Source organism: the organism of the source record quoted next, unplaced genomic scaffold (genome assembly GCF_019419815.1).
Source record: "Pyrus x bretschneideri cultivar Hongxiangsu unplaced genomic scaffold, Pyrus_bretschneideri_v1 Contig1, whole genome shotgun sequence".
Taxonomy (NCBI): domain Eukaryota; kingdom Viridiplantae; phylum Streptophyta; class Magnoliopsida; order Rosales; family Rosaceae; genus Pyrus; species Pyrus x bretschneideri.
The window spans coordinates 8,836,157-8,854,488 of NW_025999390.1; the positions used below are offsets into that span (position 1 = coordinate 8,836,157).

The following is an 18,332-nucleotide window of genomic DNA, read 5'->3' on the forward strand; positions in this document are numbered from 1 at the left end:
TTGAGGCCTAAATGGATAAATAGTGGTTATAAAGTATTTGGAAGATAATTCTATGGTAAAAAAATTCGGATTTAAATCTTTGTGATCAAAATCAATTAAAATTTATACCCAAAATTAAAATTTTTGTCATTCTAGTAGCTTGCAGGTGAGTCTCATAGGTAAGGCTAAGATGATTATTTGTCCTTGTGTGTGTCTCTCTCTCTATCTTCCAAAAAGCTTTAATTAATGTCTCCAAATTCACCAGACAGAAAATCCGGAAGCCCAAAAAGTTCACCACCGCCAATTCTGCCTAAGCGACCGCGCCCACCGAGCCTCCCGGACCAAGCTCTCAAGCATGTTATCATGAAGATGCAGCTCCAGAACCATTTGAACTCCCTTTCTCCCTCCACCGCCTCGCCGTCTCCCCACTCCGAGCCCGACCTCTCATCAGCCTTCAATTCCCTTACCTTTGACCCGCCTGCACTGGATTCCACCTCCATCCTCTCCGACGAGCTCCTACTCCGCATCTTCTCCAAGCTCCCTATTCCCCACTACCACCCCAACTCCCTCATATGCAAGCGGTGGCTATACCTTCACGGGCGACTGGTGAATTCCGTGAAGCTTTTCGTTTGGGGGTTTTTGGACTGGGGTCGGGTTTTTGCCCAGTTCTTGAATCTGGACGATGTCGATATTGTCCATGCCTGCATTCGGTCCCCAAGGAATTCGGGGATTCTGGTGACCAGGAAGGCTTTGACTGTTCATATCGACTCGCTTTTTGGATTCATTGAGGAGAGCGATATGTTGAAGAATAGTGTTGTGGACCATGGGCTGAGATTGATCGCTCAATCGTACCTGAATTTGCAGCGAATTGCGGTTATCGGCGCCAGTGAAAATGGGTTGGTGAGGATTGCTGAGGAGTGCCAGATATTGCAGGAACTGGAGCTGCATTGTTGTGGGGACTTGGCATTGAAGGGGATTAATGGGTGTAGGAACTTGCAGATTGTGAAATTGATTGGTTCTGTTGATGGGTTTTACAGGGCTGTGATTTCGGATATCGGGTTGACGATTTTAGCTCAGGGGTGTAGGAAGTTAGTGAAGCTTGAGCTCTGTGGGCGTGAAGGGAGCTAAGATGGGAACGATGAAATGACCATCTTAATCTTTCCTGTGAGACCCACCTGCAAGCTACTAATAGAGGAATGACAAATGTTTTAATTCGGATATAAATCTTAACAGACTTTGATTACAGAAGTTTAAATTCGAAATTTTTAACCATATGAGTTATCTTATGAATAACTTATGACCACGAAAACTATTTATTCGATTAGGCTTTGAATTTATCTATCGGCTTGTGTCACGTAACAGTAATGACAATATTAATAATAATGCATCTTGACTTTGCTTTCACCGATTCTGAGGTGTATGAAAGCGGTCTTTATGAATATCGTTTTAATGCAAGTTGCTATAGCCATATATGCCATATAATAATCTGCCTTTTTTAAGTTGCATATATAATAATCTGCCTTGTTTAAGTTGCCATATATAATAATCTGCCATGTTCACCAACTTATGCACTTTGCTAGATATTATTTGAGTGGAAGGGAGGGAACTGGGAAGCACAAGAGGGGTTAGTCACCGGCTCCCACTTTGACAACTTTATTTTAATTCAAAAATGCCTGTTGGTCTTTTTATTGTTGGCTGACTTTCAAATCCCCATCTCTTGGAATTGCAGCAGCAGCTTAATCTTAATATCAGCTAATATAGTACAAAGTTAAAGGAAAATAGAGAGAAATGACTTACTTACATAAAAGTTTGTAAACTAAATATATATGAAAGTTGATGATTTAATTATTACTTAAGTATTGATTAACGTACTTATTTTACTTATTTCTTATAACTTACAAATTTAATCTACCTAAAATTACTATATATATTTACTTTAGATGTTGAACGGATGCATTCCCCTAAGAATATGATAATCAACGAACTAATGAAGAAAAATTCAACATGTTAAAGTTAAAGGTGGATTATCTATTTGTTCGTATTGTTGTATGCGGTGACTAAGGAATTGACCCTCTGGCCTCTCCCTCCCTCGAGCAACTTTTTGTGGCATTGTCAAATATTATACCGTCGTAGTCTCAGACACCCATTGAAGCGCGGAGGCGAGTTATATGACACTTTCAACAGAGTATCGGATTGACCGTACAACCGTACTCCTCCGTTGACAATTACAAGATATTCAATATTTCCAGCTAGCTAATAGGAATTAATTTCATTCAAATTAAACGATCGACTAGCATGTGTGTGTGTCTATATATATATATATATATATATATATATATATATATATATATGAATGAGGATCTTCTTCATATCCTTTTTGTGAGAATTTCGGAAATCCTTCAATCACGGCTGTTTATTGTACATCGTACGGTCATAAATAATTATAAATTTTTTTCATTTAAAATTAAAATAAATTGTAACTGACGAAAACTAGTCGTATTATGTACGATTAATGTACGTAATTGAGAAGAGTTTTGTAGTAGGTTATTGGACAATTTTTTAAAAAATGTAAGTAATTGAAGAATTTTCAGAATCATTCTATATAGTACAATCAAGTCACGTACTGCTACTTTTAACTTTAACATTTTATAATAAATAACCAATATTTAACACCACTTGAGAATTTGACACACGAAAAAGATAGACTGGCATGGCAATTGGCAATATCGACAAGGCATGATATGGAGTCGAGGTTGAAAGTTCAAAGTAAGCGCTGCACGCCATCACCAAATTAAGAACTACAATGTCAACAGCGCGCGCACACACACACATATACGTTTATTTTGTTATATAGATTTATGTCAGTTGTATAATTAGATAGAGACGGAGGTGGTATTATTACATGGACAAGGATTGTCTGTCCTCCCGTGCCTTCCTGTTTGTGTGGTCATGGTTAAGCCACGTCAATATTTTATATTACTATTCATTTTTATCTTATTATCTCTATAAAAAAATATATATATATATATAAAATGTTAACGTGGCTTAACCGTGATTACGTAAAACAGGAGGGTACGAACACCAGAAGTGGAAGTGTAGACAATCCTTGTCCTTATTACATATACAATACATTAGCTAGCCTGTCAGAGAATAGTGTTACATATGTAGATTAAATATTGACGGGTGGTTGATCTTTCAAGCTCATGGATCCCAAATCGGCCGGCCTACAATACTTGCTTCACTTAGCTACTTTTAAACCTCAACTGAAGCTCAATTATATGTGGTCGTTTGCGTATACAGGTTAAAGTACTTTCCTGTTACTTTGAATGATGATTTATAATAGACTAATTGGTTTTATATGTAAAAGTAATTTGATCCGTTTGAAATTAGGATGCGTTAGTTGAATAACAGCAAATCGTGGTTATCATATATATGTCTATTATAAACTTTATATTATTGCTAGCTTCCAATGCATATTATCTTCCAACTTATTATATAAAGGCCTTGTTTATGCTTATCCGCAGCTCCAAATTACTACAGGTTAGTCTAGGCAGTCATATTTTGGTGATGTTAATTCAATAAGGTCGATGCAAATATCATTGACTTCATTCTGGAGTCGATATGCAAGTTCCACAAAGTAATCCTGGTTTATTATTGTATATTGTTAAAGATTTGTTTAATTAGCTAGCTTTATCGTTTAGTTAATCTGCAGTACTAGTTGCTAATTTATCGTTTAGTCCTTGAGTAATCCCTTGCAACACACGGATCCCCACAAACAACTAGCATTGGATAATGCATGATTTCTCTGTATTGAATTCAAATCAATTCAAACGATTTGACTGACTACAAGCATATTATGATATCATCGCCCGTGCTGATTTATTCCCGCCTATAAGCTCATAGAAAATATTAAAATTTAACTGAATGGGAATTTTTTCGGATTTTTTTTGTGAAGATTATGAAGATTTTTGTATCATATTTGTTTATTATATATTATGTGATTAAAAATTATTTTAAATATTTTTATTTAAAATTAAACATAAACAGTACATGACGAAAACTGATCGCACGATATACGATAAACAGATACGATGTGAGAATCCTCAGGATCCACACAAAGAGGATCAAGAGAAGATCCTCATTCAATTTAACTATTTAAGACCACAATATTCCTATTTACATGTAAAGGATAAGTTTTAGGTTTAATTCTCACCAAAGGCGAATTTGAACCACATTATTGCTAGCCCATTGTGAAGCTAAACTCACTCATCACCTCAAATAATATCGTTTGTTAAAAAATATATTAAAATTTAAGAGCCTTAATTTAATAAAACAATGATGCAAAAAAAAAACATGAGAGGTCTCTGATTTGATGCTCCAAGCTGATGAGTTTGTTTAATTATAATCATAGGTAGAATGAAATTCTTCATAGTCTTTCCGGACTCAAAATGAATGAATAATCGTAACTTACTATAAAAATTTTCCTTTTTTTTTAAAGAAAAATAAATAAATAATGCAAAAGCATGTTCAAACAGTATAATAAAAAGAAGAAACAAGAAAGCAAGCGTTCGCACTTTGAATTTAGTCCTATTCGGATAAATGATTCCTGTGATCATAAGGTATTCGGAAAATAGTTCTGTGGTAAAAATAATTTGGATTTAAATCTCTATGATCAAAGTCAGTTAAGATTTATGTCCGAAATTAGAACTTTTGTCATTGCTCTGTTAGTAGCTTGCAGGTGGGTTTCACATATAAGACTAAGATGATTATTTCTGTCTCTGTGTGTGTCTCTCTCTATCTTCCAAAAAGCTTTAATTAATGTCTCCAAATTCGCCAGACAGAAAATCCGGAAGCCCAAAAAGTTCACCACCGCCAATTCTCCCTAAGCGGCGGCGCCCACTGAGCCTCCCGGACCAAGCTCTCAAGCATGTTATCATGAAGATGCAGCTCCAGAACCATTTAAACTCCCTTTCTCCCTCCACCGCCTCGCCGTCTCCCCACTCCGAGCCCGACCTCTCATCAGCCTTCAATTCCCTTACCTTTGACCCGCCTGCACCCGATTTCACCTCCATCCTCTCCGACGAGCTCCTACTCCGCATCTTCTCCAAGCTCCCTATTCCTCACTACCTTCCCAACTCCCTCGTCTGCAAGCGGTGGCTATACCTTCACGGCCGACTGGTGAATTCCGTGAAGCTTTTCGATTGGGGGTTTTTGGACTGGGGTCGGGTTTTTGCCCAGTTCTTGAATCTGGACGATGTCGATATTGTCCATGCCTGCATTCGGTCCCCAAGGAATTCGGGGATTCTGGTGACCAGGAAGGCTTTGACTGTTCATATCGACTCGCTTTTTAGCCCCAATGGATTCATTGAGGAGAGCGATATGTTGAAGAATAGTGTTGTGGACCATGGGCTGAGATTGATCGCTCAATCGTACCTGAATTTGCAGCGAATTGCGGTTATCGGCGCCAGTGAAAATGGGTTGGTGAGGATTGCTGAGGAGTGCCAGATATTGCAGGAACTGGAGCTGCATTGTTGTGGGGACTTGGCATTGAAGGGGATTAATGGGTGTAGGAACTTGCAGATTGTGAAATTGATTGGTTCTGTTGATGGGTTTTACAGGGCTGTGATTTCGGATATCGGGTTGACGATTTTAGCTCAGGGGTGTAGGAGGTTAGTGAAGCTTGAGCTCTGTGGGTGTGAAGGGAGCTAAGATGGAAATGATGAAATGACCATCTTAGTCTTACCCGTGAGACCCACTTGCAAGCTACTAACGGAAAAATAACAAATGTTTTAATTCGGGTATAAATCCTAACAAACTTTGATCGCAAGAGTTTAAATCTGAAATTTTTTACCAAATGAACTATCTTCCGAATAACTTATGACTACGAAACTATTTATCCGATTAGATCTTGAATTTCTCTATCGGCTTGTGTCACGTAATAGTAATGACAATATTAATAATAATGCATCTTGACTTTGCTTTCACTGATTCTGATGTGTATGAAGGCGGTCTTTATGAATATCGTTTTAATGCAAGTTGCTATAGCCATATATGCTATATATAATAATCTGCCTTGTTTAATTTGCCATATATAATAATCTGCCTTGTTTAAGTTGCATATATAATAATCTGCCTTGTTTAATTTGCCATATATAATAATCTGCCTTGTTTAATTTGCCATATATAATAATCTGCCTTGTTTAATTTGCCATATATAATAATCTGCCTTGTTTAAGTTGCATATATAATAATCTGCCTTGTTTAATTTGCCATATATAATAATCTGCCTTGTTTAATTTGCCATATATAATAATCTGCCTTGTTTAAGTTGCATATATAATAATCTGCCTTGTTTAAGTTGCATATATAATAATCTGCCTTGTTGAAGTTGCCATATATAATAATCTGCCATGTTCACCAACTCACTCACTTTGCTAGATATTATTTGAGTGGAAGGGAGGGAACTGGGAAGCACAAGAGGGGACCGAGAGGAAGTGGTGGTGGCCAGGCCTGGCCATGGTGCGTGAGTTGTTAGTCACCGGCTCCCACTTTGACAACTTTATTTTAATTCAAAAATGTCTGTTGGTCTTTTTATTGTTGGCTGACTTTCAAATCCCCATCTCTTGGAATTGCAGCAGCTGCTTAATCTTAATATCAGCTAATATAGTACAAAGTTAAAGAAAAATAAAGAAATGACTTACGTACATAAAAGTTTATAAACTAAATATATATGAAAATTGATGATTTAATTATTATTTAAGTATTGATTAACGTACTTTTTTTACTTATTTCTTATAACTTACAAATTTAATCTACCTAAAATTACTATATATATTTACTTTAGATGTTGAACGGATGCATTCCCCTAAGAATATGATAATCAATGAACTAATGAAGAAAAATTCAACATGTTAAAGTTAAAGGTGGATTATCTGTTTGTTCGTATTGTTGTATGCGGTGACTAAGGAATTGACCCTCCGGCCCCTCCCTCCCTCGAGCAACTTTTTGTGGCATTGTCAAATATTATAGCGTCGGAGTCTCAGACCCTCATTGAAGCGCGGAGGCGAGTTACATGACACTTTCAACAAAGTATCGGATCGACCGTACCACCGTACTCACTCCGTTGACAATTACAAGATATTCAATATTTCCAGCTAGCTAATAGGAATTAATTTCATTCAAGTTAAACGACCGACCAGCATGTATATATCTATATATAAATGAGGATTCTCTTCAAATTTTCTTTGTGAAAATTCTAGAAATTCTTCAATTATATCTGTTTATCGTACATCGTACGATCAAAAATAATTATAAATTTTTTATTTAAAATTAAAATAAATTGTAAACTAAAACTGACCGTACGTATAATGTACGATGAACTTACGTTACAATCAAGTCACGTACTGCTACTTTTAACTTTAACATTTTATAATAATTAACCAATATTTAACACCACTTGAGAGTTTGACACACGAAAAAGATAGACTGGCATGGCAATTGGCAATATCGACAAGGCATGATGTGGACTCGAGGTTGAAAGTTCAAAGTAAGCGCTGCACGCCATCACCAAATTAAGAGCAACTACATGTCAACAACGCGCTGGGTCTACTCTAGTATTCTCTCTCTCTCACTCTCTCTGGTATATATATATACACGCTTGTGTGTGTGTATATTGCAGCAAACACATCTTAATCTCTCATTCATTCTTCTTGCACATCACCTGCGACATTGCCTAATTAACGAAGCCATTTCCAGTTTGTAATGAATGGTAGTCCAAGTCCCACGTAATTAATTTCTTCAACCGATCACGGCCGGCCCGCAGGTAATTTAAACTTCCCACCTCAACAACCACTATGCATGTACACACACACACACACACACACACACATATGTACGTGTGTCATCAGTTTTGTATTGATTGGAATCGCATCATCAAATTGCATGCTTGTAAACGTTTATTTTGTTATATAGATTTATGCATGCGTCAGTTGTATAATTAGATAGAGATGGAGGTGGTATTATTACATATACAATACATTAGCTAGCCCTGTCAGAAAATAGTGTTACATATATAGATTAAATATTGACCGGTGGTTGATCTTTCAAGCTCACGGATCCCAAAGTCGGCCGGCCTACAATATTTGCTTCACTAGCTACGTACTTAGCTACTTTTAAACCTCAACTGAAGCTCAATTATATGTGGTCGTTTGTGTATACAGGTTAAAGTACTTTCCTGTTACTTTGAATGACGATTTATAATAGACTGATCGGTTTTATATATAAAAGTAATTTGATCTGTTTGAAATTAAGATGCGTTAACTGAATAGCAGCAAATCGTGGTTATCATATATATGTCTATTAGAAACTTTATATTATTGCTAGCTTCCAATGCATATTATTTTCCAACTTATTATATAAAGGCCTTGTTTATGCTTATCCGTAGCTCCAAATTAGTACAAGTTAGTCTAAGCAATCGATATGCAAGTTCCACAAAGTAATCCTTGTTTATTATTGTATATTGTTAAAGATTTGTTTAATTAGCTAGCTTTATCGTTTAGTTAATCAGCAGTACTAGTTGCTAATTTATCGTTTAGTCCTTTATTAATTTATACATAGATGCTAAAATGACAGATGGAGTTCACATGTAGGTGAAGGATCAAACCTCTCAACTTGCAGTTATTGCAGTGATTGCTCTATAAATAGTGGAACTCAAAGTCTCAAGTTTCATCAAGCCTCCCTCAACCAATTGTATATCACATGGGAACCTTATTGGATCATTCCAATATGCATAATGAACACGATGATCAGCGGCAGCTTCCCTATGAGATTGTGGAGGAAATTCTGCTGCAACTGCCGGTGAAGTCCCTCCTTCGTTTCAGAAGCGTATGCAAGCCATGGCTTGCTCTCATCTCCGACCCAAAGTTTGTCAAGTCACACCTCCTTATCCGCTCTACCAAACAAGACGACGATGACGATGATTGTGATCATGATCATGATGCTCACGGCAAAACTACATCGTCAAGAGCACGACTCATGCTCTCCTCTTTGTCCCTCCTCCAGTCCGTCCACGTACAAGTTCTCAATACCACTACTATTGATGCACCTGCAACGTCAACCTTGCCATCCCGTGGCGACGGTGAAGCAGAAAGTCTAGCAGAAGCAAAGGCAGAAACAGAAACGAAGGCAGAAGCAGCCGGCACAACTGGTGTTAGTAGTACTACTAGGGTCGTGGAGGCGGAGCATGAGTACTCTGTGACAATGAGGCGGCCGGTCAAAGACATGAAGATTGTCGGCTCTTGCAACGGCCTGGTGTGTTTGGTGGTTGACTCGGAAGATATGATGATTTACAATCCATCCACCAGGCAGGTTCATGCAGCCCCAAAATTGGCGACAATCTCCGGTAAGGATTACTTCTATGGCTTCGGTTACGATTCGCGCAAGGAAGATTATAAAATAGTGAGGGCCACTTCTTCAAGTAAGGCCGGCGTTTTCGCCACCCAACTTGACATTTATTCTTTGAAGGCCAATACATGGAGAGCCAGGTCCGAAACCCTGCCTTTTTACTTTCTGTTCAACCTTGTCGGAACCCTACTCAACGGGGCTCTCCACTGGGCAGTCCGCCGCGGAAAGACCACTGATCAAGCTTACGCAAACGGTGATGGTGAGAGGCCTTTCTCAATCGTTTCTTTCGATATAGCGGAGGAGACGTACCGGCAAGTTCCCCTACCGGGAGACGGCGACAAGAATTTCTCGTTCTATGGTTTGGGGGTTTTAGGAGGGCGGCTGAGTATGTTTCACAGCCCTCATGGGTCTGATTACCAGGTGTGGTTAATGAATGAGTACGGGGTCAAGGCATCTTGGTCTATTTTCACTACCATTCCGCTGAAGATGGATTCTGAATACCTAGGGCTGATGTCACTTCTGAGTATTTTGAAGAACGGGGAGATTCTAATCCTCTTGCATCAAAGGAAACTAGTCATTTACAATCCGGCGGACAGAAACTTCCGAGCCGTCTTTTCCGGGGATGTACAATCTTCTCAAGTGGCTTTGTACATGGAGAGCCTTGCTTCACCCACCATGAAATACTCCATGGTCAGATAGCTGATCATATTATCATGTACTTAATTAAAGATAATCATCAGTAATCACGAGGATGAAAGAAAGAAGAAGATCAGGCTATCCACTAATAAGTTACTATCTTGTCGAAATGATTGTAATATTAATTTGTATCTTCCTCATTATTTAACTTCCAACGTGAACTGGTTTGTTTGCTTATGGGTTGGATTCAAGCCAATGGCAGTCAAAAATTCACGATATAATTAAATATGTACCTTAAAAAAATTTATGATGTCATGGAATATATTTTTGTGTTTTTGTCCAATATCTACCGGTAAGAAGGTTTAAAGAATACAATATTATAAAGCACCATAGAATCATTATTATAATAATTTAAGAGTATTGTTACACTAAAATTTTAACTAAAATTATAAATTAACTAATGTGTCATAAATAGAAAATAATTACATTAATTTAAATTTAAGTAATAATCTAATAAGAGAGACTAAAATTTTAAATTAAATTTTAAAGAAAATTTTCAGGAGCTGCCACGGCTGGAGTTCCCAATGAATCAAAGGTTAACACCTGTCTGCTTTGTTTTTCAGACAAGAAAATGCCAACTAAAATTTTTATCAAACAAAATATTTGAATTATCCCTATCGCACCACCTCGTCAACGCCAACTACACGCCTGACACCACAATCCACCTCCATCGCCGATTTTATCGGTGAATCTCTTCTCTCTTCTCCTATTTGTCTTTCTCATCTCCTTCTATTTCTTCGACATGGAAGCCCAGGAATGTTCGACGTCAACTCCAACCACAGATCTGGTGTCGCCAACTACTGTTCTAGTAGCTGGTCAAGTGGTTAGATTCCCGTGTAACTGTGTTCTTCTCCGACGAAGAGAAGAGGATAAAAGAAGAAGATATGAGAAAGAAAGAGAAGGGGCAACATACGGGTATGGAAGGGAGGAATAGGTGGGGGTGGGCCGCGGGTTCGAGATCCTGGGAGTAATTTGGATTTTTCAATTAGTTTTGAAATTTAGTCACGTAGTTTTAATATTAAAAAAAAAGTTTTAAGGATGCCGTCATTTAAAAAGATGACATTTGAAAATATGATATTGTAGATGTCAGATTGATATAGGCCGAGAACTCGAGCTCCCTGAAAAATTTCTTTAAATTTTGTAGAACAAATAATATGGTTGGTAAATTATTACTTAATGTTGATTAACGTGTATATTTTTATTAATAACATATCAATAAGAATGATGTTTGGAGTCAAAATTTATAAACCAAATTTACAAACTAAATGATATGCCAACAATATAAAATAAGCACAATAATCAATACTTAAATAATAAATCAATCATCAACGTCTACATCATTTGGTTTACAAATTTTAGTTTAGATATTTAATCTCCTAACTTATCCTTACATTAAACCTAATAACTTTAGAGGTTAGCCGATGATGTGCACCCATATCTATTTTATTGAGAATTAAAAAAGTAAATAAAGTATTGAGGTTAGCCAGTGATGTGCACCCATGTCTATTTTATTGAGAATTATTTAAAAAAAAAATTAAAGCATTGAGGTAAGCAAATGATGTGCACTCATATCTATTTTATTGATAAAAAGAAAGAAGAAGAATTGGATGCCCTAGAGCAGCAGCCCCAAGATAAGATTTAAAAAAAAAGAAAACTAAAAGGATTGAAAATTTTGAGTTTTAATAATAAAGACAAAATAAAGAATAAAGTAAATAGTATCATGATTGACTTTTTAGTGTTAAAATGTAATTTTTCGTTAAAATAAACAGTACTATGAGTTTTTCGTTAAAACTCCCTAAAAAAAAGCACACACAACTATTTTATTGAGAATTATGAACTATTTAAAGTATTGACGTAAGCCAGTGATGTGTATTCATATATATTTTATTGAGCCATTTGTACTTCAACGGAGAACTCTTGTTAATTTGTAATAAGGATTGTCCTTTGGGAGAAATTTTTTCAAGTACCTGTCACATATGCTAATTTAGAATTCCACTAATAAACATTTAACACTTGCATATTTTATTCTTTTAAATTAAAAAAATTGACAATTATTTTAAAATAAACTTAAAATGATATTAGAGGCTCACGAGCAACACGACATCTAACCACCCGCACCCACCTCCATCCAATGATGTGTACTTATATCTATTTTATTGAGCCATTTGTATTTCAACGGAGAACTCTTGTTAATTTGTAATAAGGATTGTCCTTTGGGAGAAATTTTTTCCGGTACCTGTCACATATGCTGATCTAGAATTTCACTAATAAACATTTAACACTTGCATATTTTATTCTTTTAAATTAAAAAATTGACAATTATTTTAAAATAAACTTAAAATGATATTAGAGGCTCACGAGCAACACGACGTCTAACCACCCGCACCCACCTTCATCATCGGTTGGGGATTTTTCTAGCATCATCATCCCTTCTTTCTGTTTGACTTTCTATCTCTCTATCTCTCTCTCTATCTTTCTCTCTCTCCCGCTCTTACATCTACATGGAACCCAGAGATTGTCGGCGGCGATCCCAACTTAGATTTGCTGTCATCAATCTCGATCTATCAATCGGAGTTCGCTGACATCCTTTTTGTTCTTACTCTAGAGCAGGAAAGAGAAGAAATAAAAAGGAGAAGAGAAAGAGAAAGAGAAAGAGAAAGAAAGAGATAGGGAGAGAGGTGATGCGGAAAGGCAGGATGAATGGAGCAGTGGAGGGATGGGGGATGGGCGATGGAGATTGGGGATTGGAGATTAGGGGTATGAGATATGGCCTTCAATATTTTTTAATTATTTAATTATTTTGTGAAATGAATATAAGGGTAAAATGGGTATTTTCGTGTCATTTAAGAAGTAGAAGGATAAGTGTCAAATGTCTATTAATGGGGAACTCCAAGTCAGCATGTGTGACAGGTACTTGGAAAAATTTCTCATCCCTTAGACATGTCTAGAAGCCGAATAGACATATCTTTTACTAGTGTTATTTTGAGTTGAAACTATAAGATTGCGTTGGTGTGTTGTAAATTTAAAGAAAAATGCTTTATTATAAAATTAATTGGTAGTAGGGGAGTATGCATGTTAATATGTCGTTAATGTAGTGTTGATGAACTGGAATTAGATTCTCTCATTCCGAGAGAGAGTTTCTCTCCTTCTGTGAGGGGTTCTTTCCCTCTTTTTGGTGGGGGTTTCCAGCTTGACCACAATCTCAAGCGTCGACTTTAGCTTCGGTTAGAGTCGGTTGCCTCTTCTCCCTTTCTTTTGTTTTTTCCTCTATTCCCCTTCTCTGCCGTGTCTTCTCTCTTTTTTTCTTCTTCTTCTTTTCTTTTCGCTTCTCATGATGCTCCTCCCTAATTCTCCCTTTCTTTTGTTTTCTCCTCTATTCCCCTTCTCTGCCATGTCTTTTCTCATCTTTTCTTCTTCTTCTTTTCTTTTCCCTTCTCATGATGTTCCTCCCTAATTCTCCATTTCTTTTGTTTTCTCCTCTATTCCCATTCTCTGCCGTGTCTTCTCTCCTCTTTTCTTCTTCTTCTTTTCTTTTCGCTTCTCATGATGTTCCTCCCTAATTTTCCCTCTGGTCTACTCTGTTCTTTTATTCCCGTCATTATCCTTCTCCCCATCTCTTCCTCAGTCCTATCTTCAACCACTATATTATTTCCTCTTGAGTTCGTGTGTAGAGCTGGGATGTTTTCCCTGGCTCGAGTGTTTCCAACACCACCACATTCTCCTTGTTGTCTGTCGTTTTCGACAGTGTTGCTTGTGGGTTTCCCCGAGCTTCTTATTAGTAGTTGGCTAATCCCTCTTTGGTGCCGACTATCTCTTGTTAATGGCTGGGATCTGGGTGCTGTTCGCGGTTGGTGGTAGTGTCTGCGCTGGCGATACTCGTTGGTGGATGACGTTTCAGTTGGCTGGCCTAGCTCTCTGTTGGTGTAGGAGCCTTCAGTAGAAGTTTCTCAGCTGTTGTGAACTGTTGTGTGTTTTTGGGCTTCACTGTTGTTTGGCCCTCTTTCTGTTTTTTCTTTTGGTTTGGGCCCTTTTTTGGTTATGTATTGTTGTCAGTTAGGCCTTTGGTTTACTTGTAATTTTGGGCTTGTTGTTGAACAAAGTTAAGGGGGTTTGTTTGTAGCTTTGTTGCAGTCAAACTTTTACCCAAAAAACAAAATGTAGTGTTGATATGAAATCGATATTTGATATCAATATATCAATGTAATGTTATTAAAGTGACATTGATTTTCAATAATAATATCGTATTCACGTCGTTTGAGTTTATTCGTATATTATAGTGGGTCATTATTCTATAACCATATCTTATTCACATTGTCGTTTGGGTCCTATTCGTATATTAATTATAGCAGGTCAATTTCGATTTGCTTGTACTTTTATGTCAGAGGGTGTATTTAATTGAGATTTAAAGAAATTTTAATGGATTTATAAATCAATAGATTTTGAGAAAATTTTAATTGATTTGTAGAGATTCCATGTAAAATTTTGATTCAATTCCCTCGAAATTTCAGGGGGGATGTGAGTTATATGAACGCTTAAAATACACTACAAAACTCTCCAATTCCCTCAAATTCCTCAACTTTTACACCCGGAATGTTATAAATTTCTTTAAAATCTTAATAAACTATCTTAAAATCTTGATTTAAAAAAAAAAAAAAAAAAACTAATATCAACGGCAATAGAAATGCATAGAAAAACAGAATCAGGGTCTATAATTCTTCTAAAAAAAATGTTTTTTTTTCAAAGTATAGCAATTAGTGCCAATATAATGAAATTTTCAAATGGCAAAAATACCTCCACATATTTTACAAAATTAATTGCTATATTTTCCAGTTGAGATCAATTGTTGTTGGTATCTCGGTTGAGTTATAAAAAGGAATTGAAATAGTGAAATTGCATAGTTGTATGCGGGTGGAACCCTGATGCTTTAGTGTTTTTAATTGTTGAACTTTTCTTCTATAAGTTACATCTCATTCGATATTATTCTTTGTTTCAGTCTTGATAATTCTGCATTCTTTTCAACGCTCTTTGAGGAATACGACACTCGAACTTCGAGTTTATATTGCTACGCGACACCTGTACTTGGGTTTAGCAAGCAAATTTTTGTCCCCGTTGCTAAGGGAGCGATTTGGCGAGGAGCGCATAATTTTCCCCCACTTGATACACTCTTTCCATTTATTTCTATTTTTTTTTTTTTTGTTGTTGTTTGCGTTGGTTTTAGCTTATCAATGACCACTATTCAAGGGTTATAGGGATTGGCATTAACATATTAATAATGGGTTGCTCAATGACCATTATTAATATGTTAATGCCAATCCCCATAACCCTCTGAATAATGGTCATGGATAAGCCTTAATGCCATAATGAAATGGTAATGGCTGGCCATTTCTTTTTCTTCTTCTTGGCCTTCTCATTTCTTCATTTCTTTTCGGTAACTGACATAGAGTTAATCACCAATTTATTGTCTTGTGTCTCACCTTTTAATTGCCTTGCAACATTCTCATAGTCTTGCACATTAACATTAATATAACATCAGTCAAAATTAAAACAAATTAGATATAAAACCTATTTGACCAGTTATACATGATAAAGCAAAAATTTGATAAATTACTAGAGAAAAACATGTAACGGGTATAATCAAAGCGCATTAGACATGCACTTTTGAGCAATTATCAAAAATTACAATCATTGCCCCTACATTATTCTCTTTGACAATTATTATATCAAATTAAACACCATATTATTTTTACTCATTTAACATATTCACAACAATTTATATAAAAGTTTATCAAACATTATGACACTATTTTTAAAAAAAAAAAAACACTTTTACAAAAAAATAAAAAAAAATAAAAAAAGTTTACCAAACCTTCAACAACTTTATTTTACAGTTATTTATTCTCACGGCACATCATAAATTATTAACGAAAATCATTGGATTTCGTTGATTTTCCGGCTGTCTTTGATCAGTTGACGGCATGGAAAGGTCTAGGGCTTAGAACGGCCGCGGTTAATTTCATGGTATAGGGATGATTACGTAGAGGAATCGTGCAGTGTTCTCTGGTGCACGCACGTATTTGGGGTTTGGTTACGAATACCTTTATGGTTATGGAAGATTTGATGGCGAATTTTGCAGGAAAGTTGGCGATTACAGAGGAAGAAAACAAACTGATTATTGTTGATCAGATGGAGGCTTCAACACTGAAGTCTTTGAGGGTCTTCCTCATAGGAGGGGTCTTTCCACCCAAAGCGGTGAACAAGGAAGCATTTAAACGACAGATGAGAAATCTTTAGCGTCTTAAAACGAATATGGTGGTGACGGATTTAGAGGATAATCAGTTTGCTTTCAGATTCAACTTCATGCAGGAACGTACCACTACTCTTCGTGGAGAACCATGACTGTATAACAAGCAGTACCTGTTGTTGCTTGGAGAGGGAAATACGTTAGCATACCCTGCTCGGATTCCTTTGCACTTTCAGGAATTTTGGGTGCAATTTAAAGGGTTACCCCTATGCTACATGACTCGACATATGGGGAAATTTTTAGGAAATATATTGGGAGAGTACATCCTCACGGATCAAAGTTACAAGGATAAATTATTTAGTAGCATTTTTCGTTTGCGGGTGTGATTGGACGTAAGAAATTAATTGCGAAGGTTTGTGAATATACAACTAGATAGCAGGCAAATGCAAATTGATGCTAGGTATGAGAAATTACCTCTCACATGCTTTATGTGTGGAATGATGGACCCTGTTGAAGACCAATGTGAGTATTATGAAGGAAAAGTTTTGGATGATAAGGCCAAACCGTATGGTCGTTGGTTCAAACAGGATGTGCTAGATAAAAATTCTCGACGTCCTAAAGGGGGATGGTTTGGTTTAGATGCGGAAGGTGGTTGGGTAATGAAGGCTCCGATGTGGAAGGAGGATGATGTTTCAATGGAAATGGAAGAACGCGATTCAATGAAGACGAGGGCAGCAGGACAAGGAACTTCTTCCATCCTTGATTTGAATAGGGCCGTAGGCGAACCAGATAGTGGGGAAGACTGGTTTCCAGTGGTACCCTTTATACTAAGGGCACTGGGTAAACAACTCCAGGATATGTTGGAGGATGAGAGGGATGACTTAGTGACAGAGATGAGGCAGCCACTACGGTTGTTTGGGACTGCGATTGAACCAGGTGTGGGATGCGAGGGAGGAAGTCAAAAGATGCAGGGGATGGACGATAAGACCATTGCTCTAACCTTGGCGACTGGGGTTAGTGGTGAGGTTACGATGGTAGGAGGTGACTCTTCTAGGTCCATTGATTCAGACCTTTTTAATTTAGCTCCGTTTATTTTTGGCATAGGAACGTGCCTGGTGATAACTCAAGAGGGAGAGTCTCTAATACCAATAAAAAGAGACAGTCTAAAACCCAACGTTTTGTTCCACCAAAGTTGGGAAAAAAAGGTCACCATGAGAATGATGAGTGGGGGTTGATCCCTGGTGCAAAGAAGCGTGTTTTGGCTACTTCAATTAGGTTCACAGCGGCAGATACTGACGAAGTTCAGCCCCGCCAAGCCCAATGAGTTGTGTAAGCTAGCATTGTTGGGGGCTTGGGAACCTCCGGGCAATTCGGGCGCTAAAGAGACTTGTTCTCTTCAAAGATCCCATGGTGATTTTTCTATGCTAAACAAAAAGCTCGAATGAGCATATGGAAAGGTTAAAATCATAGTTGAATTTTGATTTTGTGTTTACAGTTCCAAGTTCGGGAAAGTCCGGGGGTTTATGTGCAATGTGGAAAGGTGAGGCAAATTTGATGCTATGATCATATGCGTCAAACCATATTAACTTGGAGGTTGGAGGAATAGGAGATGATATTCATTGGCGACTTACTTTCTTTTATGGCTTTCTGGCGGAATCGGATAGACATAAATCATGGAGTTTGCTTCAAAGACTGAGTGAAAATTCGAATCTACCGTGGTGTTACATGGGAGATTTCAATCAAATTTTGTGTGCCGAGGAACATGAATGAGGTGATGTAAGAAGTGGCCGCCAAATGGAAGGGTTTCAGAATGCATTAGCAAGTTGCTAGTTACAAGATCTAGAGTATATTGGAAATAAATTTACTTGGGTAACTACTATATGTGAGGGAATCAAAGTAAGATTAGATAGAGTTATAGCACCACGGAAGTGGGTGGATGTGTTTCTGGGGCTTCGAGTTTCTCATTTGAAATCGAATTTGTCGAACCATATACCTATAATGCTGGAATGGGTGC

The 18,332-nt window shown here is 37.1% G+C and overlaps 3 protein-coding genes across 4 annotated transcripts; all 3 read left to right on the top strand.

The window, feature by feature from the left end:
- On the top strand, nucleotides 1-1,384 carry LOC103935603 (F-box protein At5g51380-like). The gene has a single exon (XM_009345376.3). It carries the CDS (start codon nucleotides 226-228, stop codon nucleotides 1,105-1,107), a length of 882 nt encoding a protein of 293 aa, XP_009343651.2. The 5' UTR covers nucleotides 1-225; the 3' UTR covers nucleotides 1,108-1,384.
- Nucleotides 1,385-4,627: 3,243 nt separating this feature from the next.
- Nucleotides 4,628-5,925, top strand: LOC103935630 (F-box protein At5g51380-like). The gene has a single exon (XM_018644598.2). The coding sequence runs from the start codon at nucleotides 4,798-4,800 to the stop codon at nucleotides 5,686-5,688; it is 891 nt and encodes a 296-aa protein (XP_018500114.1). The 5' UTR covers nucleotides 4,628-4,797; the 3' UTR covers nucleotides 5,689-5,925.
- Nucleotides 5,926-7,645: 1,720 nt separating this feature from the next.
- On the top strand, nucleotides 7,646-10,254 carry LOC103935629 (F-box/kelch-repeat protein At3g23880-like). Of its 2 annotated transcripts, none has more exons than XM_009345419.3 (2): nucleotides 7,646-7,801; nucleotides 8,628-10,254. In XM_009345419.3, exon 2 carries the CDS (start codon nucleotides 8,737-8,739, stop codon nucleotides 10,078-10,080), a length of 1,344 nt encoding a protein of 447 aa, XP_009343694.1. In that variant the 5' UTR covers nucleotides 7,646-7,801; nucleotides 8,628-8,736; the 3' UTR covers nucleotides 10,081-10,254. The 2 variants fall into 2 exon arrangements, with proteins under 2 accessions (XP_009343694.1, XP_048420168.1); XM_048564211.1 differs by having other exon boundaries at nucleotides 7,650-7,801; nucleotides 8,611-10,254.
- The last annotated feature ends 8,078 nt before the right edge of the window (nucleotides 10,255-18,332 follow it).